This window comes from Penicillium manginii (genome assembly GCF_028828005.1).
Source record: "Penicillium manginii strain IBT 31320 chromosome Unknown utg000004l:1.0-7231830.0:1.0-7236170.0, whole genome shotgun sequence".
In the NCBI taxonomy this organism is placed as follows: Eukaryota; Fungi; Ascomycota; class Eurotiomycetes; order Eurotiales; family Aspergillaceae; genus Penicillium; species Penicillium manginii.
Genome location: NW_026643105.1, coordinates 2,525,639 through 2,551,970, shown reverse-complemented (window position 1 = coordinate 2,551,970; position 26,332 = coordinate 2,525,639). Strand labels below are relative to the sequence as shown.

At 49.4% G+C, this 26,332-nt stretch overlaps 11 protein-coding genes across 11 annotated transcripts; 5 read left to right on the top strand and 6 right to left on the bottom strand.

The window, feature by feature from the left end:
• Positions 1-219: 219 nt before the first annotated feature.
• N7533_004677 (fungal specific transcription factor domain-containing protein) lies at positions 220-2,364 on the top strand (the record flags this gene model as incomplete). Its single annotated transcript, XM_057101327.1, has 5 exons — positions 220-303; positions 457-1,256; positions 1,399-1,476; positions 1,530-2,099; positions 2,160-2,364. 5 exons carry the CDS (start codon positions 220-222, stop codon positions 2,362-2,364), a joined length of 1,737 nt encoding a protein of 578 aa, XP_056960957.1.
• Positions 2,365-2,471: 107 nt separating this feature from the next.
• Positions 2,472-3,812, bottom strand: N7533_004676 (isopenicillin N synthase family dioxygenase; the record flags this gene model as incomplete). The annotated part of the gene is made up of 6 exons (XM_057101326.1): positions 2,472-2,519; positions 2,576-2,747; positions 2,804-2,940; positions 2,999-3,415; positions 3,480-3,587; positions 3,654-3,812. 6 exons carry the CDS (start codon positions 3,810-3,812, stop codon positions 2,472-2,474), a joined length of 1,041 nt encoding a protein of 346 aa, XP_056960956.1.
• Positions 3,813-4,887: 1,075 nt separating this feature from the next.
• On the top strand, positions 4,888-5,571 carry N7533_004675 (VOC family protein; the record flags this gene model as incomplete). The annotated part of the gene is made up of 1 exon (XM_057101325.1): positions 4,888-5,571. The coding sequence occupies one exon, from the start codon at positions 4,888-4,890 to the stop codon at positions 5,569-5,571; it is 684 nt and encodes a 227-aa protein (XP_056960955.1).
• A 606-nt stretch (positions 5,572-6,177) lies between these two features.
• Positions 6,178-7,692, top strand: N7533_004674 (sugar phosphate/phosphate translocator; the record flags this gene model as incomplete). Its single annotated transcript, XM_057101324.1, has 6 exons — positions 6,178-6,263; positions 6,336-6,403; positions 6,499-6,504; positions 6,590-6,707; positions 6,788-7,295; positions 7,369-7,692. 6 exons carry the CDS (start codon positions 6,178-6,180, stop codon positions 7,690-7,692), a joined length of 1,110 nt encoding a protein of 369 aa, XP_056960954.1.
• Positions 7,693-9,225: 1,533 nt separating this feature from the next.
• On the top strand, positions 9,226-9,502 carry N7533_004673 (uncharacterized protein; the record flags this gene model as incomplete). Its single annotated transcript, XM_057101323.1, has 2 exons — positions 9,226-9,372; positions 9,440-9,502. The coding sequence occupies 2 exons, from the start codon at positions 9,226-9,228 to the stop codon at positions 9,500-9,502; spliced, it is 210 nt and encodes a 69-aa protein (XP_056960953.1).
• A 932-nt stretch (positions 9,503-10,434) lies between these two features.
• N7533_004672 (putative C2H2 finger domain protein) lies at positions 10,435-11,940 on the bottom strand (the record flags this gene model as incomplete). Its single annotated transcript, XM_057101322.1, has 3 exons — positions 10,435-10,729; positions 10,812-11,560; positions 11,656-11,940. The coding sequence occupies 3 exons, from the start codon at positions 11,938-11,940 to the stop codon at positions 10,435-10,437; spliced, it is 1,329 nt and encodes a 442-aa protein (XP_056960952.1).
• Positions 11,941-12,327: 387 nt separating this feature from the next.
• cyn1 (putative cyanate hydratase) lies at positions 12,328-12,860 on the bottom strand (the record flags this gene model as incomplete). Its single annotated transcript, XM_057101321.1, has 2 exons — positions 12,328-12,777; positions 12,840-12,860. 2 exons carry the CDS (start codon positions 12,858-12,860, stop codon positions 12,328-12,330), a joined length of 471 nt encoding a protein of 156 aa, XP_056960951.1.
• A 787-nt stretch (positions 12,861-13,647) lies between these two features.
• pld2 (putative phospholipase D (PLD)) lies at positions 13,648-17,632 on the top strand (the record flags this gene model as incomplete). The annotated part of the gene is made up of 4 exons (XM_057101320.1): positions 13,648-13,815; positions 13,867-14,299; positions 14,356-16,895; positions 16,949-17,632. The coding sequence occupies 4 exons, from the start codon at positions 13,648-13,650 to the stop codon at positions 17,630-17,632; spliced, it is 3,825 nt and encodes a 1,274-aa protein (XP_056960950.1).
• A 2,419-nt stretch (positions 17,633-20,051) lies between these two features.
• On the bottom strand, positions 20,052-22,270 carry N7533_004669 (kinase-like domain-containing protein; the record flags this gene model as incomplete). Its single annotated transcript, XM_057101319.1, has 3 exons — positions 20,052-21,177; positions 21,237-21,898; positions 21,983-22,270. 3 exons carry the CDS (start codon positions 22,268-22,270, stop codon positions 20,052-20,054), a joined length of 2,076 nt encoding a protein of 691 aa, XP_056960949.1.
• A 723-nt stretch (positions 22,271-22,993) lies between these two features.
• Positions 22,994-25,011, bottom strand: N7533_004668 (uncharacterized protein; the record flags this gene model as incomplete). Its single annotated transcript, XM_057101318.1, has 4 exons — positions 22,994-23,923; positions 23,994-24,089; positions 24,150-24,572; positions 24,634-25,011. The coding sequence occupies 4 exons, from the start codon at positions 25,009-25,011 to the stop codon at positions 22,994-22,996; spliced, it is 1,827 nt and encodes a 608-aa protein (XP_056960948.1).
• A 359-nt stretch (positions 25,012-25,370) lies between these two features.
• Positions 25,371-25,610, bottom strand: N7533_004667 (NAD(P)-binding protein; the record flags this gene model as incomplete). The annotated part of the gene is made up of 1 exon (XM_057101317.1): positions 25,371-25,610. The coding sequence occupies one exon, from the start codon at positions 25,608-25,610 to the stop codon at positions 25,371-25,373; it is 240 nt and encodes a 79-aa protein (XP_056960947.1).
• Between the last annotated feature and the right edge of the window lie 722 nt (positions 25,611-26,332).

The window sequence follows — 26,332 nt, the reverse complement described above, 5'->3', positions numbered from 1 at the left end:
TTTAGCTTGGTTTCTTATGAGAAGGTTGAAATTGAATAAAATCGAACGATATGAAGAGGAATCGACATTACCATGCTATCCAGAAAATGATTATTAAGGATGTTTGTTGCTCGTATGTACTAACAAGTAAATAAACTAGTAACTAACAACCTCCGCCAAACAAGTTGCCCCACCTTTTCCCCAGATCCTTTCTTTCCCTTTGAGAACCCTTGCAGCCAGATGGACTTCCCTCGGAAACGCGCAGCGATTGCATGTACCTTCTGCAGGCATCGGTCAGTAATAATTCATAAGCCCGTCTTACGAGTCTAGACCTAGCCCCTTAACTCGTTCTAGAAAAAGAAAATGTGACGGCGAGAAGCCCGCTTGTGGGGTTTGCGCAAATGCAGGCGCTCAGTGTGAATACCAAGAGAATCCGAGTGAGAGGTGATTCAACTTGGACCTGAAACATAGAAATAGCCGACAATCGCTGACAATATGTGGAGGTCTGGAAGTGATACATCGGCAGAACTCTTGCTTCGTTTGGATCGGCTGGAGAATCTTGTCGAGAAGCAGACTGCAGTGATCACCACGCTATCCGATCGCGTTTTATCGGATTATTCCAATCGAGATATGGTGAGCTATTCACATACCAGTCCTTCTGTGGTATTTTCACAGACACGGAGACAAAGTCTTCATTCAATACCCGGCCCTCTTCCAGTCGACGGCCCTGTGTTGATGACTCCCGGTATCGGGCAAGCATACATGGAAAATGACCCAATTCTCATCCCATTAGGCCACCAGACGCCAACTGGAAATCTCCTAGGTCTTGATCCAATAAGAAAACTCATTGGTCACTATTCGCAAGACTTCTTTTTGTTGCTCGAGTCTGAGCGCAAGATACCTTTTCTCACGCCGCGAACTGCCATGTCTACGATCATTGAGCGGCTGAACCTAGATATACCCGCGACGAACTTGCTTATTTCAAATTTCTTTACGCACGTCCACTCTCAGTTCCCTATTTTGGAAAAGGAGCCGTTTTTACAGTTGCTTGAGAAATTCTTAGCTAATGACCAGATCAATGAGATTGATGCTGCCTTATGTCTCACAGTGCTAGCACTCGGGGAGACGTTCTCAAGACATAACGATTTGTTTGATATGGACTCGTCTATGACCGGAATTGGCGCAGAATATTTTGCTCATGCATATCAAATTCTGATGGCTGGGCAAACTACACTCTTTTCAAGGGATCAGACCGTCCCGCTGACATTCTTCTATGCGTCCTTATACTTTCGATACAGTGGAAGACCGCTTCAAGCATGGAGGCTCATACATACAGCATCTACCGTTGTCCAACTAATTTACTCATAGTGAATATTTGATCTTTCCATTTACTTCAGCGTTATGTACTAATGGTTCTAGTCTGAATGAGAAGAGTGTCCTCTCGACCAAGCATGCATTATTGAACCGAATTGCTTGGGGCTGTTATGTTCTTGAATGGTAAGTATGATTCTGCTAGTATGTATCAATAGCTAAATTTAGAAAACCAACAGCGATGATCTCGCCGAGTTTCACTTTCCTCGCAGCGGAATCGAAGTCCTTGTCGATAGACTATCCTTCCCCGAATTCACAGATCCCAACGAGCGTAATAATCTCATCTTTCTCGCCATGTGCTCCATACGCAAACTTTTGAATCGCATCCATAATACAATGTACTCTGCCGAGACGCTCAATCCAGACAAATCATCCTACCGAGGAAACTTCACCAATGGGTCTCGACTCAGCTACGAGCCTTCAATCGCATCGCTAGAGGGAGTCAATATCGAACTTAGCCGGCAACTTCAAGCGTGGTTCGATTCTCTGCCCGAATCTATCAAGCCAGATCTCCAAAATCCGACCTCGCAAGACCTGCAAGATATCCAGCTACGTACAAGATATTATGCTGCAAAACACATAATTTCTCGTCCATGTCTTGTGTTCGCAGCAGTTTCTCGCCAAGTCCATTTATCGGAATATGTCAAAGCAAATTGCGAGACTTGTGTAGACAGCTGTCGGAAGCTGCTACATGCAACAGTTCCACTCCTTGGGCGGAGGACGCATTCGACTTGGCTGAGGCTACAAGCGTAAGTTTCTATCATACCAAAAAAGACATAACCCTTGTATGCTGATAATCATGATGATAGTCTCTTGGCTGCTGTCTTCGTCATTTCAATGGCTAAAACGACACCATCACTCGCCTCGCTCGTGCCGGATTTTGACGATTTAATTGGGATGGTGATGGAAATGACAGAGCCCTGGGCTCGCCATCATGAAGCTGCAGACGCTATATTGAGTATTTTCAAGACCATTCGGCAGAAGCTGCGCCTCTCTGTGGCAACTTTATTATAAGAAAGATAGTGAAAGATAGTTCATTTCGGCCCATATTGCCTCCATATCGGAAGTGAAGTCTATCTAAATACCCTTTAGTTGTCGCAATCATAGAAATACGACTAGCATCACCCTTCGTAGGGCAAATATGCCTTGGATAGTTTCTCGCGGACCCACTAAAAGGTGGGTTAACTTTGCGCCACATCCAATATTTGTATCATGAGGAACTCACATCGCCTGCTTTGAAAGGCTCTCTGCACGGTAGATTTTCTTGCGAGGTGTGGTTTTCTAGAACAGACACAGTGGCATCGTAATCGACTCCAAAGAAAAAAGGGATCGAGTAGCGTTCTTCACCCGAGAGGTTTGTAACTCGATGAATCGTAGATTTGAACTTCTTATTCGTCCTATGCAATCCAGTGTCACGATTATTCATTTAATAAGCGTGATATTCTGAGCTTACCAGGTCGATAAACAGTCCGCGATATTCACAACTAATGTACCGGGAATAGGCGGTGTTAAAATCCACTCGCCGTTGTGATTTAAGACTTGCAGTCCAGGAACCGCATCCTGAGAGAGTATAGTAAAGCACTCGAAGTCCTTGGATGTTCCTTTTCGTTAATAACGAGGTTGATGGGAGTGGAAGGAAAGTCCTCACCGTATGCGCTCCAAGTCCTTCACGCTGGTCTCCCACCGGCTGAGCAGGGTAGTGCATCATTCTAGAAATGACACCAGGATTGTTAATCTTTGAGTCAAAGTAATCTTCCGGAACGTCCAGCGCAAGTGCAAATATTCGGATCATCCTCCGGCAAAGCTCAAGAACCCTGGCACAATATTCAATGTAGGTTGCAGAGAAACCAGGGATGGTCTCATCGTCAGGCCATTGGTTGTCGCCATACAGTTCATAAGTGTCGGGAGGCAACTGGTCATTTTCAGATTTTCGGAAATCAAGTGCATTTTCATAGCCGATTACGAATGCTTCAGAGAGAACACCTGCAGCTTCCTCTTCTGGGATGGGGTCATCATCTGTACCTGTGGTCCGTTCAGCGCCGACGGGACTATATCCGCGGTATTTCTGTAGCAGAAACGAGATTGAGTTTGTCTCCTATTATCGCTTATTTGGATTGGGTGGGATGAACCTTCGAGTTTCCGATATAGATCTTCATCTTCTCCTCGCTTGGAAGACCGAAGAACCTCTCTGCGGCGTCATGGATTCCGCTGATCAGGCTCTCGGGTATGCCGTGATTCTGTTATAACTCCATTCAGTTTAGAGCAATAAATGCGATGGTTATCAAGAAAATTGATACAAGTACCTTGATATAAAAAAATCCAACACCAGTACATGCATCGCAGACTGCTCGAGCAAGTTCTTGTCGTTTCTCGACATCGGGGCTATCTATGTTCGATAAATCGATGATAGGAATATGATCGCAGCTCGCCGCTTTGGCTTCATCTACCAGGTTTAAGCCCATGGTTGTTTACGGAGGAGTCTTGGAGAAAAAAGAGGGTCGTGTCCTTGTAGGGCGATTTGGAATGGGGAGTGATGCGGGGGTGACAAGCTCCTTACTCCTCTTCTCTCGTAGACCGCTCACCTCAGTTGCGTTGATAGGGGGTTATCTCTAAACTTCTTTATCAATGTCACGTTACACGCCTTGAAATAGTGTGGCAAATGAAATTCATTCGAAGTACTGGGGCCTTTCCCTAGCCGAATAGATCTGTTGTCCCCACAACGTGTTAACCAAAATGCTAACCATTTCAGTTCAGCCAAGCTGTAAGTCCCGGCTCAGAAAACCGAAAATATCTTGTAACTCCGAAGAGGAGATGACTACCTTGGAATAGATAAGATGTAATAAGGGTGGAGCGGTGAGATTGTCACTCTTGCTGTGAGCTGATTGGAGCGCATTTATTTCTGCTTGGAGTCCGACCCAGCGCTTGGCTGTAGACGTCAGTCCTGCAGTACAGCCCCGGTCAAGATAGATCATAATAGCAGCTTGAATGTCTTTGAAGAATTGCTGTGATACAAATTTGGAATGTGCAGTCGTCTGGTAAAAACGGAAGAGCAATATGCACTTTTCTGCGTGGATTCATGTTCTCCTACCTTCAATCGGGCCGTGCCTTCAAGGGCTTCCCCAAGAGCGTGCAAATTTAGAGTTATGGGGGGCATTTTCACATATCTTGTCAATTCAGGGTCTGATCTGAAATAAACTGCCATGATTCGCCATATGGTGCTCTCAGCACCCCGCTATGTCCCAGCCAAGAGGTGAACACGAAGGCAGATGCTTTATGCATGGCAGATTTGCATTAAAAAACCAGCCATTGCCAATATCGTAGCGAAAGAGTGTCAGCCTGGCGGTACGCCTAATAGTCTGTAGCCCACGCTTGATATATGAGTTTGAGGTGAAAAGCTATAAAAGGGTCCTAAATTCCCCGAGATGTCATATGGAGTATACAATTCGAAGACATCAAGCCTGCTCTTTTACCTATTAGGAGGTATAGACTGTCGATACCATATTATCTCTTTGTTTATTTCAGTTCAAACATTTGACAATGTTGCTTCGATACTGCATTGCATTGGTGCTAGGTTCATTAGCCTACGCATGCGTTCCCCGGGACATTGACAACAGCGATGGTCCCTTTACCATCGGCAATGACGGCCCAGCACCCGCAGCAACTCTGGGCTTCGCCATCAACCATATCGGTCTGGTAACAAAGAACCTGACCGGAATGAAACATTTCTACGGAAACATTCTGGGAATGCGACTTCTCTTCGATGCCCATGTGACGCCCGAGTTCACCGTGACCTATTTGGGGTTCGCACAAGGCGGACGAAACGGCACCGGATATCAAACCGGAGCAGAACTCCTCCGCGACAAGAACAACCTGTCCGGCCTCATCGAGCTTGTACAATTCAACGTGTCAGATGATAATCCGCAGGCATCGACCCAACGCACCAACACCTTCGGCCACGTGGGGCTGATCGTGCCAGATCTGAAGAAGGCGCAACGATGGTTCGAAGCGAAGGGGGCTACGATTATTAAGAAGACGGGGGTTCCTATTACGGCGCATACGGGCCGGATGCAGAATGCGTTTGGGATTGGCGAGTTTGCCGGGGAGCATTTTGCGGCGAAGGAGGCTCTGGTTAAAGCGCAGAGTATTATTGGGTTTGAGACATTTTTGGTTTTGGAAGACCCTGATGGGAATTTGGTGGAGATTCAACAGCAAGACGCTTAAGCGGTTAAGTTGGTGGAGTTTGTGGGTTGTGGTTGTGGGTGGGTTGGGTTGGGTTTTTGTGGGCGAACGAGGATGGAGCTGATGACGTACATTATATGAAACTGGAGACATTATGCCAAGGATTTAACGGGGTCACTAGTTGATGTGACAGATGTCTCGAGTATGATAGAGGTAGATTAATGGATCAATTGAAGATTTGATAGAGAGGATGGGGAGTAGGGAGTACTCTGAAGAGAGTACCCTAGGATAAGTAGTCAAAGTGGATCGTCAGGAGGCGATACTGTAGGCAAAAAGAAAATAAGCCTTGAGAAAAAAAAGGGGCATTGGTGTCAGGGATAGACAGAGATAGACAGAGGACCCTGACCCGAAGCAAAAGGCCAGATGCAAAGCCAAAAAACCTGAAACCGAAACGGAAGGGCCCACGCGTCGACGTGTACCAATTTGGATGTCAACCAATCAAAAGGCAGGAAAGGGGGTCACCGCCCCACGACGATCTTTCGCTGTTTGCCCCTAAATTCAAATGTTCCCCCTTCACTGCCATTTTTCCAACACTCTACACTTACTCACCTCAGTCACTCTTTTACGAGCTATCACGACTCTTTCGCCATGGCCAACAACAAGGATGAACGCAAGCTTGAGAACGGTGCTCCGGCTTCCAAGAGCGATGGCATCCACCCCGCCTTCTACATTGCGTGCGTTCTCTTCACCCCCTGGCTCCAAGCAATTGTCAACAGTTCAATTTGCTAACTGACTTCCCTTCTCAGTCTGTGGATTGCCCTGAGTTCCAGCGTCATTCTGTTCAACAAATGGGTCCTCTTCTCGGCCAAGTTCAGTAAGTCGAGAATTCTTCCCCCTGGAGTACTGGAGATGAGCCAGTTGAAGCCCATTTTGTGCGAATATGACAACTAACCCAAATTCCCTCTTTAGACTTCCGTGAGTCCTCTGCCGAATATCGTATCATCAATTGACGATATAACCCACCTTCGAATCGATCCATCATATCTAACACACTCGATAGCCCTGTTCCTGACCACCTTCCACATGGCCTTCGCGACCGCCATGACCCAGATCCTGGCTCGCTGCACCACTATTCTTGACTCTCGCCACAAGGTCCCGATGAACCCTGCCACCTACACGTGAGTCCCCTCTCAATAAGCTTTGTGGCTGCCATACAGATGCATGTCGTGGTAGTTCAGCCGCTAATTGCTGAATCCAGTCGTGCCATTGTCCCCATCGGTATCATGTTCTCTCTGAGTCTGATCTGTGGTAACCTGGCCTACCTCTACCTGAGTGTCTCTTTCATTCAGATGCTCAAGGCCACCAACGCCGTTGTTACCCTCATCGCCACCTGGGCCTTTGGAATTGCTCCTGCCAACTTCAAGACCCTCGGCAACGTCGGTGTCATCGTCGTCGGTGTTGTTATCGCCTCCTTTGGTGAGATCCAGTTCGACATGCTTGGTTTCCTCATCCAGGTCGCCGGTATCATCTTCGAGGCTCTTCGCCTGGTCATGGTTCAGCGTCTGCTGAGCTCCGCTGAGTTCAAGATGGACCCTCTTGTCTCCCTGTACTACTACGCTCCCGCCTGCGCCGTCACCAACGGTGTCATCGCCCTTTTCACCGACATTCCCCGCATGACTATGAACGACATTTACGGCCTCGGTATCATGACTCTTATCGCCAACGCTCTCGTTGCTTTCCTGCTCAACGCTTCCGTCGTTCTCTTGGTAAGAAACACTCCCCTTCGCTCGCGAGCCAACTGATGCCAAGGGGAAAAAACAATTGCTAACTTTCCAACAGATTGGCAAGACCTCTGCTGTTGTCCTCACCATGGCTGGTATCCTGAAGGACATCCTCCTGGTCATCGCCTCAATGATGATCTTCCGTGACCCCGTCACCCCCCTGCAGTTCTTCGGTTACTCCATCGCCCTGGCTGGTCTCGTCTACTACAAGCTCGGTGCTGAGAAGATCAACTCTCTCACCACCGATGTCCGCCTCCAGGCTGGCGAGTACCGCCGTGCCAACCCCGCCAAGGCCAAGGGTATCATGGCCGGTGCTACTCTGACAATCATCTTCATTGTCCTGTACGCTGGCGCTCCCTCTTCCGCCCAGGTCACCAACTAAGGAAACTTCGGCAAGCCAAGCTGTGACCAACGGCCTGGCCTCCACTGAGCTTGCACGGAAAAGCTCCAGTGGGCCACGGTGCAGCTTTTCGATATTATACCATCTAAATCTTTTTGACTGTTTTGATAGAAGTGTGTGCTTTTGTTTTGCTTGGCGGAAAGAATGCATGTAAATTTGGGTGGTTAATAGATTATGGGTCATTGGACATTTAAGGCGAAAGCAATTCTTGCAGGCTTATGTTTTTATCTGGATTTCTGATGATTGGGTTTTCATCCGCCTGAAAGCCTTGGTATAACCAATTGACACCACATTAAGAAATATAATACTGTGATGAAACTTCAAGTGACTCCTACAGTAACTGCATGAAATTACTATCCCCGATGATCCTCGTAGGAAGGGATCATCGGCTAACTCAAACTGCCCTGAGCTTGAGCGCTGCGCGTCTTTTAGATATTCGGCCGCACCATAATCCTGGACCATCCGTTTCTGGGTTTATTCGTGCTCCTGTAGTGCCAGCCCGGGGAAAACCGCACATAATCCAGCCTCAAATATAATTAGTAGAATCTTTGAAGAACCGTAGAGTAATCAGCTCTGATCCTACATAACGCCTATCAAAGCCGCTATAGCGCCCATGTTGAAGATAATAATCGCAAAAAAACTGGCGGACAGGTGCGTGCCCAAATCATACTGTGGATGAGGTCAGACGGTTGGCCTAGGGCATCCATTTAGTAGTTTACTTTAAACTGACCCAAAGTAGAATGGTGGAAGTATTCAATGACCCACATGACAACAATGGTCAGCCACAATACAAAAGAGAGGACTGAGCCACAAAACTAAAAATAAAGCAGGGTGTACAATGACGAAGCTTGACCGAAGCTTAGCGCTTTTCAGCACTGAGTGGAATCCACTCCCATCCACGTTCTGACCGGGTCGGAGAATGTATTAAAACGCAGGCACCTGTGGGTTTCATGAGCTATTGACCTCGCAGTACTGTACATACTTCCTGCGATACTCGTACGCCATGTTTGTATCTTTACCAAAGCGGCCGAGTCTGTGAGATCATTGTCGACGCCACGTTGAAATCCGAGCTCCCCCATATGCTGATCATTGGCAAATCTGGCCGACCTCGTGGAAAGATCCCTACGTATGATAGTCCAATGCCCACAGTCTGCTTCTCGGTGGACGCCACGTCCCTGCTGGCGGTTACACACCACCAGCCTGGTTACCATATCATACAAGCATTACGACGTTGCTCGAATGTAGCAGTGGGTCTCAAGGTCCCTGGTACCTCCAAGTAGAGTATATGCGCGTATTCTCATCCAGATTCACTTTTTGTTCGAGTACAGTACTTGCTTACCATACGTAGTCGTGTAATTGTGCCAGGTAGTCCTGCCTACAGTGAGGCACCATAAAGGGCACCTGATCGTCTCCTCTTTCCTTCTCCTTCTCCTTCTCCTTCCTCTCCTTCTCTTCCAACCTCACCTTTCAACACTTCAACTTTACTACAACGTACCAATCGCTCCTCTCTCCAAAATGTTCAATAATATCTCCAACTGGTTCTCCTCCAAGCAGGAACCTACCCAGGAAGCTACCTGGAACGCCATCACCGCGAATGTCCAAACCCACCAGCCCACCAGCCCTGACGCCCCCTCCACCGAGCACGTTGTGACCGAGCAGCCCGTAAGATCATCCCTCAAGAACAATGCCCCGAAACCTCGATCACTGACCCAGACCTGATTCTCTAAAGAACTCCGAGCAGAACATGAAGCTCCGCGGCGGTGGCGCCGGCGACGTTTGCTGCGGCCTGTAAGTAACCCACGACCCCGAGAACCCACACCAGTCAATCCTCATGCCCAAATCCCATCATCTGCTCTCTCGGGTGAAACCCCGCTGACATTCGCATCGAAACAGCTGCGCCGGTCTTCTCTGCTTCGAATGCTGCGAGGACTGCTGCTAAACGCATCACGCCCCATACCACGAAAGTCCCAACCATGTTTGAAGCACACGCCATCCTGACCAATATAGCGCGGTACGGTGTCTTTTCAATAGCCTCGTGAGAGCTGTTTTCTTGGTTCTACCGCGGGACTCCTCGATGCTCCATTTCATTTGCTGCAGCTTTCAAGTTGTCCTCTCATCGTCTATGATACATACTATACTCTGCTTTTCTCATTTAGTTTTTGTTCTTTCGTTCGTTGCTTGTTGCTGCAGATGCCTTGAATCGAGGCTATTATGGCTGTGCTCTGATTGTTTGATAATACCCCCTTAGCTGAGCAAATTCTATCCCACGATTTATTGACTTTACTCTGTTTTCTAGGTAGTTTTTTTCCTTTTCAAGTTTGTGATTGATCCGGTTGTGATTTTGGATCACGATGATGTCTTACTCGATCAGATAAGACGGTGACTATCCTAGTGGCCCGATAGGTATGCGATCTACCGAGATAGATAGCGAAAGATATCTAGAGACTTTATATATGGCTGGCTACCCTACGATATGCGAATTATTTGTTAAGAGGAAAGTTTCATTGGAAGAGATATCAACCGATTAGTTCCATCAGAATTGTTTGCACCAGAATTTTCCACCAGAATTTTCCACCAGAATTGTTTCCATAATTGAACCGGATACTGATATTTCACACTATTCCATTTCGTTCCATCACGTTTTGATACTGATCTCGTTCGTCCACCCTCTGATAATCATCCCATATGTAGTGTCTGAAAGATCACTGATCCACACGAGAAAATTTACCAGTAGGTACCGTGAGGGACCTTTGTCGAGCGCAATCCATAATCTCCCTTCGCACGGTAACGCGGGGTGTTCTGCGCGAAGGTCGGAGGCCGGTCATAGACTTGAAACTCGAGCTCGCCGATATCCATCGGCCCATCCATGTCGAGCCGACGTTCAGCAGAAGAGCCGTTCCTGAGGACCTGCCCACTGCGTCTGTTCTCCTGTCCTTGGAAGGTTGGATCCGGATGGGCTACCTCGATGTGCGTGAATAGATTGGGGACAGAGGGGAAGCCCTTTCCACAGTGGGTGCAACTATATTTCAACATGTCAGTAAATTTCTTGATGGCACTTGAAGGGATGGGTTTCGCCTTAACATGCCCCATATGCCACTTACTGGTACTGGTGCTCGGATGCACTTCGCTCCATGACCACGTGTTGCTCATAGATCTTCACGAATGGAGTGGTAAATCCGCAGTCACAGAAATAGCGCTTTGTCTCGCTGTTCCAGTGCTCCTCAGAGTCCCATTCGGGGATGACCTTTTGAATCGGCGGGGTGGCAGGTTGCTTTCGCTCAGGCGTCCGGAAAAAGTCTAGCGAGGGTGGCCACGGACCGACATAGAGGTTAGGATCCCAGCCGATCAGATCATCAGGATGAACTGCGACGTTTGGAAATGGCGTGCGCTTTGGACGTTCCGAGGGAATGAGATAAGTAAATTTCTTGTAGAGGCCAAGGGGCCGTGCCGGCGAAAGGCGAGGGCTAGAGCGAGTCATGGGGAAATTACTGCTTACGCCAGGCGAGCTGCCTCCATCGGGGTAAGTGGACTCGTTGGGTTGAGTGGACTCGTCGGAGGCGCCAGAATACTGTCTCGCAAACTGACGAGGCCGAGGTAGGCTTAGGCTCTCACTGTCGGTTCCGGTGTCTCGATAGTTGTCATCGTCCGAGCAGAAGGACAATCTGGGTCCAGGTTGGGATGCTTCCCTGAGTCCCACTTCCATTCTCACGCGGCGGGCATTGTGCTCGTTCAAGGCCAGAACAGCAGTGCTTCTGCACGCGTTGGAGATAATGTGACTGTGGTAGGATTCGCTGGACGTGAAAGTCATGCGGCAGCCGGGACAAATGAGGTCCCGGTCTTCTGGGTGTTCCTATGGCAGTGGTTAGCTCGAGTCCATGAGATCACTTTTTGAAGCAATGTTGCATATTTCTGGGTCCTGGGGGATGAGAGCCTCGCAAGGCCTACCTTTTGGATATGATAATCCCGAGCATCATCGGTCTTGAAACTGCGGTTGCAGACTGGACAGTTATGGTGACGCTTGCTGACGAGCTGATGAAGGAACATCTCTTCGTGAGTATCAAACTGGATGTTGCAGGCTGTGCAAAATGCATGGTCCACGTATGACATCTGGTGGGATTCCAGAACCTCTCGAGAGGTGAAGAGACGTGGGCAGTCGTCCTTGGGACACTCCAACATTCCAGACGGAGGCCATGGAGCCGAGGGGGGAGTGTTCTCCTCTTTCTGATCCATCGTGAGTTGTTGGGTTGGGATAGATAAGTTAGGGGAGGGGAGGTTAGGTTTGGGGTTTGAGGTGAAAGAAGAGAGAAATGAGATGGTGGAAGGTGAAAGTGAAAGTGACGGGAGGAAACCACCGACGTCTCACCTCTTAAGGTTGACAACATGAGGCAACGAAACTTGGGGAAAAGAGCTCAAAGTTTACGTCGAGGATCGAGAAGAGTGAAAAAGAAAAAGAAAGAGAAAAAAAACCGAGTCACATTGTTTCTTTACTCTGACCTAGACCCCATCTGCTACCACTCCTATACTTGTTTATACTTCTCCCTTGGTCTCTCTTAGAACCTCGAGAAGGGCAACCTATACATTCTTCGTCAGTCTTTATCCAACTCGAAGGATATCGGGTTATACGAACCATTTACCACGCAAAGTGATGACCGCCCAATTGTTCCCATCCTCATCGGTTTCCTTCTCCACCTTAGTCGAGAAAGAAATAGCACTCATGATGCCATCGCCAAACTTCTCATTGAGCACTGCCTTATACGCATATCCATAGTTCTGCACGATCTCATACAAACGATAAATGAGGGGCTCCTTGGGAGGCATCTCAACCGAGCGACCCCGATCGGGGAATCCACTCAGCTGTTCCTCCAACGGCTGCTGAGGGATTTGGAGCAACGAGGCCAGTCCATGTATATCCTCGGGAGATGCCTTGGCCTGGCCGTAAAATATGGCAGCAACAGCAACCTCACTACGACCAAGGTGCGCAGCAATCTTTTCGAAGCTCAATTTCTTTGCTTCCTTGGCTCTAAAGAGCGTTGCTGCGGAAGTGGGCAGATTTGGGTGCTGCGAGGTCTATCATGGGACGGGTCAGCCTCAAGGTTCGGATTCGCATCAACGACAAACCGTCGACTCACATGAAGAGTGGCAAGCTCCATGGTGATTATGTTGAATCTGGACGGGTGATTGAAAAGTGGAAGAAGCAGCAATAGAGAAGTTGGGGGTGCGACGAGCAATGTTTCGCAATCAATCGTTGCGGGGCTGCGGTGCGGGGATTCTTGCAGCACGACAGCTGGCCACGACACTCTTGGCTTGCCCTGGTGAGACTGCCAATCGACTGGTAGGGACAGGGAGTTGGTGCCACCGAGATTGCTTTCGTCTACTTGTACATCGGACTGGCACACCAGGGTACTCGAGCCATGAAGGTCATCCTGGCGATATGAGTTGCTTCTAGTAGCAATAATGAGCTACCAGTTATCTTCAAGCTATGGGGGCTGATTTTGAACCATATTGTGAGCCTATCACTGATGACAGTAAATAGTACTAGTAGTACTACCAGGAGCCTCTGCGGCCATACGGCCGTAGATAGCAGATGGACCAAGAAAAGAACAAGTGGCGCGCAAACAGAATTCCGCGATCGGCATAAAGGTGGAGCCCCGGGCGATCCGCACGTTGTGTACACAGAGAGAGTAGCATGATGCGCATGGCACGGCCACAGTGTCTACCAGCTAGGCAAGATGCAGTAGGCGATTCGTAAGAGCCAAAAGCTGAAAGCGTAATTATGGTAATTTAGTAATTTAGTCACTAATTTAGCAGCCTGGCTCACCCGACAACAACTAACTCAGCCACCACGACTCCATCGTGGCTGGGCAGCGGGGCATCCGCTGTTAAAAACAATCCCCCGCCCCGATCTTTCTCTCCCCTCAGCATTTCCTCTGCATCGCGATGTCGCAAAAAGAGGACGACCTGGCCTATGGCCGCTATTATGAATCCCAGCGTGGCTCTGGTGGTGACAGTTCTCGTGGATTGAGCGACACCTTTAAGAAGCTGAAGGATAGCTACAAGACTCACCAGAGTTCCGGTCAGAGCCACGGTCAGCCCGGAAACCAGCCAGTAAGCGATCACCCTCCCCGTCAACGATAGCTTGTTTCGCTCATAATCCAGCAAAATTCACAGAATCAGAATCAACCCCCATATGGTTATAGTACCAACCAAGGTCAAACTACAGGCCAGTACCAGCAGCAACCGGAGTACCAGGGCCAAAGCCACAGCCAAAGCCAAAGCCAGGGCCAGGGTCAGGGCAACCAGTTCCATGGACGCCCCCAAAAGGAAGATAAGATTGGAGGGTTCCTAGGGAAGATCCAAGGCGCAGTGACAGATCTGGGCACCGAAATGGCACAGAAGCTTGGCAACACCATTGATCCTCAAGCCTATGCGCATTACGGCGCAGTCAAGCCCACCGCTGAGCAACGCTTTGGAAGCTTTGCCCCACCCCGAGAGCGCAACGATGCAAAGTGGTATGTGGATGGCTGCAGCTATTTCTGGGCCGTCTCAAAGGCCTTGGAGAGTGCGCGCGAGTCGATTTGGATTCTTGACTGTAAGTGTCGACTTCTCATTTCCAACCTCGATAGGTTTTGTCTAATCGTGATATAGGGTGGCTTTCCCCAGAGCTTTACTTGAGAAGACCCCCCGCCAAGAATGAACAATACCGACTGGACCGGATGTTGCAAGCTGCCGCCCAGCGCGGTGTTCGCGTCAATATCATTGTATACAAGGAAGTCACTCAGGCCCTGACGCTCTCCTCCGCGCACACAAAGCACACCCTGGAGAATCTGCATCCTAATATTGCAGTCTTTCGACACCCCGATCATTTACCGGATCGTCAAGAGCTTGCCTCGTCAATCTCCAGCTCCTTCCAAAATATGTCTCTGGACTCCGCAAGTCTTGGCAAGATGTCCAAGGACGCTTTGAAGGGACTGTATGGTATGAACGACGATGTTATTCTCTACTGGGCCCACCATGAGAAGCTGTGCTTGATTGATGGCCAAACCGCTTTCATGGGTGGACTGGACATGTGCTTCGGACGCTGGGACACCCACCAGCATGCCATTTCCGATGTTCACCCGGCCGATCTCAACGAGAACGTCTTCCCAGGCCAGGATTACAACAACTCGCGAGTTCTTGATTTCCAAGATGTTTCTCACTGGGAGAACAACCAACTCGATCGGAAGACTATGTCTAGAATGGGATGGTCCGATATTTCGGTGAGCTTGCACGGAGGCGTTGTTGAGGATTTACGCCGACACTTCGTGGAGCGATGGAACTTTATCTACGACGCGAAGTACAAGGTTCGTCAGCAGCCTCGATATGTCAGACTTGCACTATATGGTCGCCCCACCTCTACTGGTCCGCAGTCTGGCTCTGCACCATCGCAGCAACAGCAGCAACAGACACAGGAGCAACAGAGCCCTTATCCATCCGGACAAGCCAGCCCACACGTTCAGCAGCCATCCTGGCAAGGCGGAGGTTCTACTTACCCGCCTCCACCGGGACAGTCGTCTTCTACTGCGCAGTCCCAACAGCAGCCCCAGAGCTCTGCAGTGTCGAATCAGTATCAAACCGGTAGCACACCAACCTACCCTCCACCCCCGGGTCAGGCCCATCCAAGCCAGAATCAGCAACAGACTGGAAATTTCCCTACATATCCGCCCCCACCAGGTCAAGATTCGTCTAGCCATCAACAGCAGCCACATAGTCCTGCTCCGTCCTGGCAGTCTGCATCTGGGAATACCCCAAACTACCCACCTCCGCCAGGTCAGGCATCTGCTAGCCCGCAGCCGTATCAGCAGCAGCATGCCACTCCTTCTTACCAACAATATCAGGCTGGTAGTACATCATCCTACCCATCCCACTCGACCGAGTTGCCAGCCAACACCTCCCAATCTCCACCTAGCTACTCAGGCCACTCTACAAGCCAAGATCATTCTCAATATACTTACACTGGTGATTCCTTCCCGCCACCTCCCGCTGGTCCTCCCCCGAGTCAATCACCTGCCAGCCAGAATTATCAGCCCCACCAGCAGCCCCACCAGCAGCAGCAACAGAACCAAGCACCATACTATGCACCTACGCCTACTCAATCTCCCAACTCGACCCAACATGCCCAGGCACAGAGCCAAGCACCTTACTATGCGCCACCACCGACCCAGGAAGCATCGCATTCGGGTACCCGTGGAATCAGCGATTACTATCAAGGTCAAGCAGGGGATCAGGAGCGAGGCTTTGCTCCACGCCGCCTTCGTGAGGATTTCACGAACTATGGAAACAACCTTCGGGGTCAATTGGCCGGCCAAATCCACACTTATCAGGATCGCCTCACCACCTACGGCCGTCCCACTTCGCAGAGCCGTGGCAACATGTCTTGCCAAATTGTGCGTAGCTGTGCCAAGTGGAGCAATGGAACTCCCGTGGAGCACTCCATCCAAAATGCGTACGCGGCGGTCATCAAAAACAGTGAGCACTTCGTGTATATTGAGAACCAATTCTTCATCACGGCAACCGGTGATCACCAACACCCAGTGAAGAACACGATCGGAGCTGCGATTGTGGAGCGTATTCTGCGCGCCGCTCGTGCAGGCCAGAAATATAAGATCATTGTTGTGATTCCTTCCGTTCCGTGCTTTGCCGGAGACTTGCGTGACGATGAGACCCTTGGAACTCGCGCTATCATGGAATTCCAATACAATTCGATCAACCGGGGCGGTAACAGTATCATGGAATTGATTGCCAAGGAAGGTTTCAATCCCATGGAGTACATTCGTTTCTACAACCTGCGCAACTACGATCGGATTAACAACGCGGGTCTGTTGGCTGCCGTGGAGCAACAGAGTGGCGTCGACTACGGACATGCTCAGAGACAGTATGATGTTAATACTGCCGGCCCCGGGGGGTATGCTCCAGCTCCTGCTCAGACCGCTACTCGCAGTGCCTTCGATACCAGCGCGCCCTTCCAGCAGTATCAGCAAGCCGCGCATCAGGTGCAGGGCGCCAAGGGCTCCGGCTCTGGCCGTTGGGATAGCGTCAGCTCGTGCTATATGCTGAATGGGGAGGATATCCGTAATGTGCCGTGGGATGGTCACCCTGATGCTGAGATCGATGCATTCGTGAGCGAGGAGCTCTACGTGCACTCCAAGGTATGTGATCTAGATATGGAAAGGGTTAAACTTCAGTGCTAACAGGAATGCAGGTGATGATTGCCGACGACCGACTGGTTATCTGTGGATCTGCCAACCTCAACGATCGCTCGCAGCTTGGTGACCATGATTCTGAGATTGCTGTAATCATCGAGGATTTCACCCCGGTACAGTCCAGCATGAACGGCAAGCCATGGACCGCCAGCCGTTTTGCATCCTCTCTCCGTCGCGAGCTGTTCCGCAAGCACTTGGGACTCTTACCCGCCCAGGACTACGAGCGACCGGACGCCAACTTCGAGCCCGTCGGAGTCCCCAACAACTTCGACTTCGACTGCCCGGAGAGCAGAATTGTTGCGGATCCGCTCGCTGACACCGTGCAAAGCATGTGGAACACCCGAGCTCGCACGAACACCGAGGTCTTCCGCAAGGTCTTCCACGCCGTCCCGGATGATAGTGTGCACAACTGGGCCACTTACAAGGAGTTTTATGAGTACTACTTCCATGGCGCGGACAAGCAAGCTGATGGAAAGGACATGGGTCGGCCAGCCCGATTCCAGTGGGGCCATGTGGTGCGCGATGATTTCGCCCCTGGCGCAGAGGGAGCTAAGCAGGTCAAAGAACTGCTTAGCCAGGTCAAGGGTACCCTGGTTGAGATGCCCTTGATGTTCTTGATTGAGGAGGATATTGCGAAGGAAGGGTTGACTTTGAACGATTTGACCGAGCCCCTCTACACTTGAGGACACTGATGTCGATACGATTTTGCAATGATCTGTATTCCAATCTAAATTGAGCTTTAGCAATTGCATGTGGATTACTTTGATTCGATTCCCTCATATTATTTTTCCTGCTTCTATTTTTCCCCGCTGGTAGATCCACTGTTGAGGCTGCCAGCCAAACCCTAATGACCCGCGCCAAGAGCATTGTTGTTCCGAAAACAATATTAAGAGTTCCGCCTGCATCTTCTCCCAATTTGGCATCTCCACAGTGGCGGCGAGCTTCTTTCAACTCAATGGATCTCTCTCGATGTACCTTAATATTGTTCTTCATTGCATGTATGTACCTTTCCGAATATTCTCCCCAGCGCTGACAGGTGCCAACCTCGTGGCACATCAATATGAAAGAAGCACAATCAGCGTCCCTTGCATTCTCGGAATAGTTCTACAACCACGTGCCTACGTCTTATCCTTTCGGGGACAATGAATAGGAAAAATTGTGCAGTCTAGAGTGTCTTTCCTTGACGCCTCGTAGGCTGGTTTCTGCTTTCACCTCGAGGACAACAATATTAAGAAAACGCCACCAGGGGCGGGGACAATCCCAGAGTCGGGTATCAGATCCCATGTAGCTCCAATTTTCAGAGCTCAGAACAATGAAATCGCCAACGGTCAACCTCGACAGCCTCGAGCCCAATGCATAGAGGTCGAAGAAATCTACCTTGACAGCTTGCGGCCATCAAGTATAAAGACTCAGATCTTCCTGGCCCAACAGACTTCTTTTTCCATCATCCACAACCATCCCGACCATCCCAATCATCTATCTTACTTTCAATCTTTCGCTTTTTACAAGCTTCAAACAATCCATCACTATGTCTCCCGCTCAGATTCAGAACTCCGCCGTTGTTAAGGGTGTGTCCCATTCCAATTCCCTTCTTGCATCTTCCAACCTTCAATTCCGATATACTGACTGATCATTTCTCAATACAGCCTCCCCCGGTGCTGGCTGCGTTGTTATGTAAATAATTTACATCTGCACCATAGAATCCACCATGTCCACAACCCACCGCATTGACAGACCTGCCTCGATGGTCTACTCTACGGCAACCATGAAGTCTTAAACCCTTTCCAAACAGCACCACAAAAACTCGAAAGAAACCACTACAAAATCATCCATCTCAAAAAGAACATGACCAGCAAACTCGTTGTTTTCACATTTGTCCGTCCAGCCATTCTTTCCCCCGCAAAATCGGACCCCCTCGCTTCAAATTTCTCCCCTGCCCTTATCGGTCTGTGGTTCTGCTCCGGATCAAGTCGACACTGAATCACAGGCCCTTTTTTTTTACCGACGGAGACGGTGACCCGGTTTCCCGATTGTCGATTTTTCTTTGGGCGTGTCGAGGGTGATTGGGGATGTATCCAGAGGAATCGGGGTTTGGTTTACTATGTTTTCTCTTTTTCACTGCGCTTTTCGAGTTGGATGGCTCAAAAATAACTTTTCTCTTTCGTTTCTTCTCCTGGTGATGGGGTGCTGCTTTGCTCATGGCTTCTGGTTTGGGGTTCGGGATTTGTGTGTTCGATTCTGTTCTTTTTATCTTATTAGTCTTCAGACGCTGGTCGTGGCAGTTATTTTGAATGTGACCATTCCCCAACAAAATTTTTCTCTTATTGTAGCTCCTCGTAGTGTGTAGTCTCGGCTCATTTTCTTCCTACTTTCAGGTGGTACTTAAATCCTCACACGAACGAATGATCGGATGCTGATGAATGATGAAGTCTCCTCTATTCGAAGGCACAGGGTTCACTCTACGAATAGATATGAATAAATAATATGTGATTCGCTAAATTTAGATGATATACCTAGGTATACGCCAAGCCCACCCCTTTAATAGCCCTGCTCTGCGTATCTCATTGAGCTGGTTGATTCTAATTTTTCCCTTTTTTACATGTAGGATCTCCAGAGATGGTTGACGACCCAATTTCGATTTTGTCCCTTGTGGACCTTTACCTAGAGCACCTGATTATTGTAATTCTAACAGATACTACTGGCGCAAATATAATCCACATTTTCCCATACGAACAAGGAGCTTCAAGAGCGGAAGGTTCGGGTGAACAATTATTGGGATCGAACAGGTGTTTGACTAGTGTTGCTTCGACAAGTTGAGGGAACCTCAAAAGAAGCACACCATGTAATTCAAAAGGAAATACCTGAGATATTTTCAAGCTTCTCTACGAGCTTCGAATCGCGGATAATAGTCTTGAGGTCACTGGCAGTCTTGAAGGATACCGGGTATCGAAAGGATGGATGAAATGAGAATTTGAAGATGGAAATATGCCTTTTTGCAACATAAAACTGATAAGGCATTTGAAGAGATTGAGCTCTGGCAGCAGGTATCTGATCCGTCATGGTATCGGATTATGAAGAGCCCGTCTATGTACCTAATCTAAGCTAGCCTATAGCTGGCTGTTTGTGCGACCAGGCTAGGGACTTGACGGTATCTTGGTGCAATCCGAGTGTCTGTAATATTGGCTTGTCCGCTGCTAGATCCCAGATTCCAACTGCGTTCCAAGCTGACCCTAACGCCAGCCGGCTGTCATCGTGTGACCAGGCCACAGACCAGACCCACTGACATAAGCCATAGCCGCCTTTAAGCGTCGATATACACTCACCCGTTGTTGGATCCCAGATCTTAATTGTCTCGTCGAGTGATGCTGACGCTAGCCGGCTGCCATCGTGCGACCAGGCCACAGATGTGATCCGATCACCATGACCTTTGAGCATCGATAATCTCTGGCCTGTTGATGGATTCCAGATCTTAACCGTGTCGTCTTTTGACACTGACGCTAGCCGGCCCTTATGCCCCCAGGCCATGGACCAGACCTGGCCACAGTCGCCTTTGAGTGTTGATATACACTTGCCTGTTGCTAGATGCCAGATCTTGACGGTATCGTTGGCTGACCCTGACGCTAGCTTAGTGTTATCTTTCGACCACCCCACGGTTAAAATTGTATCGTCGTGGCCTTTGAGCGTCGATATACACTTTCCCGTTGCTGAGTCCCAGATCTTGACTGTTCCCTCGTCTGACCCTGATGCTAGATTGCTGCTATCGTGCGACCAGGCCACAGTAAAAACGGTATTGTGGTGACCTTTGAGCGTCCATATACACTTTCCCGTTGCTGAATCCCAGATCTTAATTGTCTCGTCGCGTGATGCTGACGCCAGCCGGCCATCGTGCGACCAGGCCACAGATGTGATCCTATCGCCATGGCCTTCGAGCGTCCATATACACTCCCCCTTTGCTGGGTCCCAGATTTTGACTATTCCTTCGTCTGACCCCGACGCCAGCCAGCCGCGATTGTGGTAATCAACCGCTTTTTGTCCTAAATCTGCCCCTTTTTGTCCAGTCTTCTCGGTTTCTCTGTGCCTCTTCTGCTTGCCATATATCGCTGTAAGATTCGGCGTGCTAGGTGGACGAGGTTGCGGCTGGTGACTGCTATGTGTGTTCAACCAGGCATTAGACGGCAATGTGCTCAAGTTCGTCTGAGTATCTGCTGCGTCCATACCCAGTTTTTCTCTGTACCATGCATGTTAGATAAGTACCCGTATTTGCTAATCTGACCTCTGGCAGATTACCTCTGGGAGACATCCAGCTGCATAGAAAGCCAGTCGTGTGCCAAGACTTCCTCGATAGTGAGCCGTCGTTCAGGAGCCTCGGCCATGGTTCCCAGCGCAAAGTTCATGCAGAACCCGCTCGATGCACCTAGCAGTCGGATAGGAAAATGTGTTTTGTGATCACGGGCATACTTCATTAAGTGCGGGATAGTGGGGAATGGGGGCAAGCCAGTCACCATGCGAAATGCTACGGCCCCGAGTGACCAGACGTCGACAGCTGATGTGTATGGATTCGATGAATCGCCCCACAGTTGTTCCGGTGCCGTGTATCCAATAGTGCCCATCCCGAGTGTGTCAAGATTGGTCCCATTTACGTTTTTAGCAATTCCAAAGTCCGCTACCTTGACGTGCCACTCAGGGCCTAGACAGGAAACGAGAATATTCTGCACCATGTTAGTATCGCGAAGCAAGGATAAATAAGAATCCGACCCTGCCTGAGGCTTGATATCCCGGTGGACGAACTTCTCCCGATGCATGTACTGCAAAGCCTGGGCCACCTGGGCCGTGATCAATGCCGCATCACGCTCGGGTAACGGCTTCTTTATGTATCTCCCAAGATCACCGTGTTCCAAGAACTCCATTGTGATATAGATATGCTCTGTATCCTCAAACCAGCCATATCCCTGTACAAAATAGTTTTTATGCTGAGTTTCGTTAGTTTCCCACCCTTACTATTAGGTACTTGACGTCGTATTCAATTCGCCTACCTCAGGAGTATCGGAGTTAGAGAACGTAAACAGCGCACTGAGCTCCCGTCTGAAAATTTCTGCAAGATCTGACTCACGCTTGCTGAGACATTTCACAGCGCGGACAGCATTCTTTGAGGGTCCCGAAAGACACTCCTCCTGCTTGACTTCGCCAAAAGAACCTTTCCCTAGATATTCCAAAGCCCGCCAGCAGTCAGAGCCCGATGGTTGCTGATGATATCGGTCTCCATTTGCTTCAAACCGGGTTTCTAGCCTCCAACCAAGTAGAGGGCCAACCAACAGATCCATCAAGTTTTAGATCCCCCGAAGAGAACAGTCGACAACTTGAAGGGGGATGAAGATACGCTGCTGAGCGAAATACCGTTGCCTCGAACGTGCGGGGTCAGCTACAGAACTCAGCCCCGTCGAAATGGGGCTGAATTGTTGGCGTCCAAAGCAAATACCTAATTGGCCCAGTATCAGACAGGGGGGAGAGCTGAGGAGACTTTGCAGACGCACAGCCTCGGGACCGATGCATGCGAGCGCTATTCTGTTGTGGTTTTTCTTTTAAGAGATTTCAGGTCAAGGGATCCATCCCAGGTCAGGGTATCCATTTAATTTGTTTTATTGTCCCTCCTTCCCTTTTTTTGTTTGTTGTTGTCCTACCTTGTCCATCGTGCGTTTCCCAATCACGGGGTATCTGTTTGCTGTCCCCATAATTAAGTGGGTCTGTTGCCGCTAATGGGACAGTAAGAGGCTCTCTACTTTCTCACCGCCGGGTAGCTAGCCACTAGTGTCATGCCAGTGACCAATTATATGTAGCGGATGGGACATACCCTGTCGGCAGAATATTATGTAATTCGGATAGCTAGGCCTGCCACTGTAGTTACCTAGTTTTAATTATGTAGTTACAGATGTACTTGAGTCTAGTATGGATAAGAAAGAACTTTGAACAGGTAGATTTGAACATATGTTCAACGTTTCTGAATCAAATTTACAAGGAAATCTACACATGATCCCCATCACTATCTCCTAGTTCCAGCTTTCCGTGTCTTTGCGTATCTCCCTGAGTCTCGTTTCCTCCGTCTCCGAGTAATCTTTGAGGTCGGCCTCATCAGTACCAAATGACTCGTTAACAATGTCCTCTATTTGGTCGAGAATAAGCCCGATCAGACCAACAGATCTGTCGTTGCCAACCTGGCACATTTCTTCGCCAACCGCAGCCTCGATAAGCCCGTCGCCTCCTTTGGAAGGGAGGTCAGACTCGAAAGATCGGAATATCTCGCGCAGGGGTTTCAGAACCTGACTGCGGAAGAAATTTGCGGTCTTTTCGAGGTGCAGGTGACCTCGGAGGGATGTCGAGGAGAGGAGTAGGTAGTAGAGGTTCAATGCGGAGTGAAGGGCTGGGCCATCAGTCTGGGTGAGGCGGGTCCAGTTCTGGACAAGATCCGGGGTTGCCGAAGCTGTCTTGACAGTGCGGAAGAGCAGGGGGAACAAGGTCCAGAAGTACAGTGGATCACGGAATATGGACTCTGTTGATTCGGGTGGCGCATCAAGAAGCTCATTCCTTAGCCAGGTGATGGCGCTGTCTCGGGCCGAGTTTAGGCGGTCATTCTCCAAGACTGATCGGATGAGCTTGAATCGGGTGATTTGTGATGGATGGCTGTGTACAACTGCATTTGGAATTTGGCGAACAATTCCGTGGCTTTGGCGTGCGGTGCAAGCCGTCAGTAATATGGCGAAGTCTTTGAATTCAGTTTCACTGGATGGGGACGGGATTTCTTGCGTCGTTGAGTGAACGGTCAGGGCCAGTAACGAATCAAGCAGAGCTTGTGGCTGACCAAAGGCCACCTCATCGAGGCTATCCTGGCCCCCAACAAAGTTGGAAAATATGTTGGCGAGGTCAGGGAAGACAGGTAGCGGCGGAATTGGTTGTCCGGATGCGAAAACGTGGGCGCCCGCCTGTCCGTGCTGCCAGCAGCAAAAGAGAGCCATGGCGTTCCAGTGGGATCTGATCTGGGTGGGCGGGAGCCTCTTCGAAGTCAAGTGGGGGTGGCTGGTCTTCTGCCGATCGTGAAACAATCGACAAAAGATCGTTGTTCTCGATTCCAACATCCCGTGAAAGCGCCTTCATAGAGACAATTCAGTTCAATTGTTCATTTTTTAGGGTATATTTGTCTCAACTTACCACAATTTTCCCCATAATCATGTCTCGTTCCTTAAGGTCCTTGTTGCTAGTGTACGCCTCCAGCTGTGACTGCTCGGGTAAACGCAGGTTCGGGTTCAGTTGCTCCTGAATGCGAACAGTCCAAGACAATCCAGGGTCCAGAGGGCCGGAAAAGCTCAAGAGATACGCTTTGAGTAGCTCGATCAGACCGAATTGGATGAATTTCCGCACGAGCTGTGTTTCGTTATCTGCTTCGGGGGATGGAGAATGGATTTCGGCCTCCGGGTCTGGAGCTGAGGCAGCGTCGACTCGTAGCACGCTTGATTGACTCTGGGTTCGTGGAGGCGGGGCAGGTCGTTTGCTGGGAGATACGTCGCGAAGGAACTCGAGCAGGGCTAGGGTGGTCTCGTCGGAGGGCATGGTCTCGTAGGCTTCCAATGCGGCCTGGAGGGAGGTTGCGATGAATCGACTGGGGGGCTTTGGTTTTAATCCGGTTGTGCAGAACCGACAGCATGGCGAGGAGGCAATTGAACTGGAGAATGTGCGACGGAAGAGACTTGCCCGCATCGCTGTTCTCCTCGGCGAATTCGTCGTCGCCATCCTCCGGTTGAAGATGTTCGAGAGCTTCCGCCACGCGGAGAATCACCTCTCTTGGGTTACCGAGTCGGGCGACATCATGAAGACATTCGGTAGATGCGGGCAGCATAGGGAGAAGCAGCTTGACGAGGTCCCAACCGATGTTGGTGGTGAGACGTTCATCTTGCAGGAGCTGGTGCAATAATGGTAGACGCTCGGGAGTCAACTGGTATTCAAGTAGAGTGAGATAGGTCAAATAGTCGGTGGCCGGTGGCAGGGCCTGAACAAGCGGATCATTGGCATCCATGGTGGTTGATAACATTGTTGACGAAGGAGCAGTTGCGTCGGCGGGGAAGATGGGGTGACATCACTGGGTCAGCACAGCCCCGCCCCGCCAAAGAATCATTGGAGAATCGCAATCCACCTATCAACCACACTTATGCACAAATAAACCCTAATTATAAGATTTCTAGCAACGTTTCGGACATTTTTTCAGTTGGTTCATTTTATTTCAATATTTTGACTCATAGGAAGGCTGCGATATAAGGCAAAGCTATGGTCAGGTTGTAACAAGAGCAGTAAAATTCGGTTGGGTGATATGATAGGATTCAATCTTGGAATAAATGCAAGTCGAGTAGACATATATCAACAACTTGAATTATTTGGCTACCAGGGAATAGTCTCACCACTCCAATCTACAGAAGAGCCCGACTTCTCCGGCGTTAATTTCTCAATGATATCGACCATCCCTTTACATGATTCCTCGATATCAACCCGGCCGCGCCAACCCGTGAGCTTTGTCTTTATAAAGCCTGGTTCGAAAGCAAGAGTAGACGCGGGTATGTTGGCACGTTGGAAGTCGAGGGCAAGCGTTTTGACCTGTTGATTAGCGGCGGCTTTGGCCATTTGATAGCCGATGACCCCTCCGTCGTGGTTGGGAGCTTTGAGAAAAGTAAGAATCTGGTTAAGGCTGACTGCTTAATGGGCGAGAGAACTACCTCTAATGCTGCCCGACTTGGACCTTATATAAATGAGTTTTCCATCGCCGCCTTTCGCAATGAGAGGAAGGAAATGTTTGGCCACGAGGAAGGGTCCCTTCACAGCAAGGTCAGCTAATCATATAAACTGCCAGTGGTATCTTATTCGCTTAGACGGCGCCGTAACACATACAACTGCTATAGCCTAAAATCTCTCCATCAGATCCTCTTGTTTATTTCTGTCCCATTCCAGTGGGCGGGCCTTGATACCTTTGTTGAAATTTAGTAAAAGCCTACAGCGGCATCACAGATAGGTAAGCTTGCCAGCGCAGTTGACGAGCACATTTAAGCTAATATCCTTGGATTTAAGCTTAGACGCTGCCAGTTTGATAGTTTACTCCTCTGTATAGTCAACCTGGACTATCTTTGACCCTGTCTCTCTAAGCTATGACGGAGACATCATTTAGCCATGGGGCCTACAAAGCAGAGAAAAATGAATCGTTCTTATATCCTCGTTAGAGGAGTCATTTTCTGCCAAGATTTTGGGACGAATGGAGCCGATCGTGTTCCATTTTCTCGCCTTGAAAGTTTTGATGAGTTAAAGGCCAATTCCCCGATTCGCACCTGAGAACGCCGGAATTAGTCGGTGAT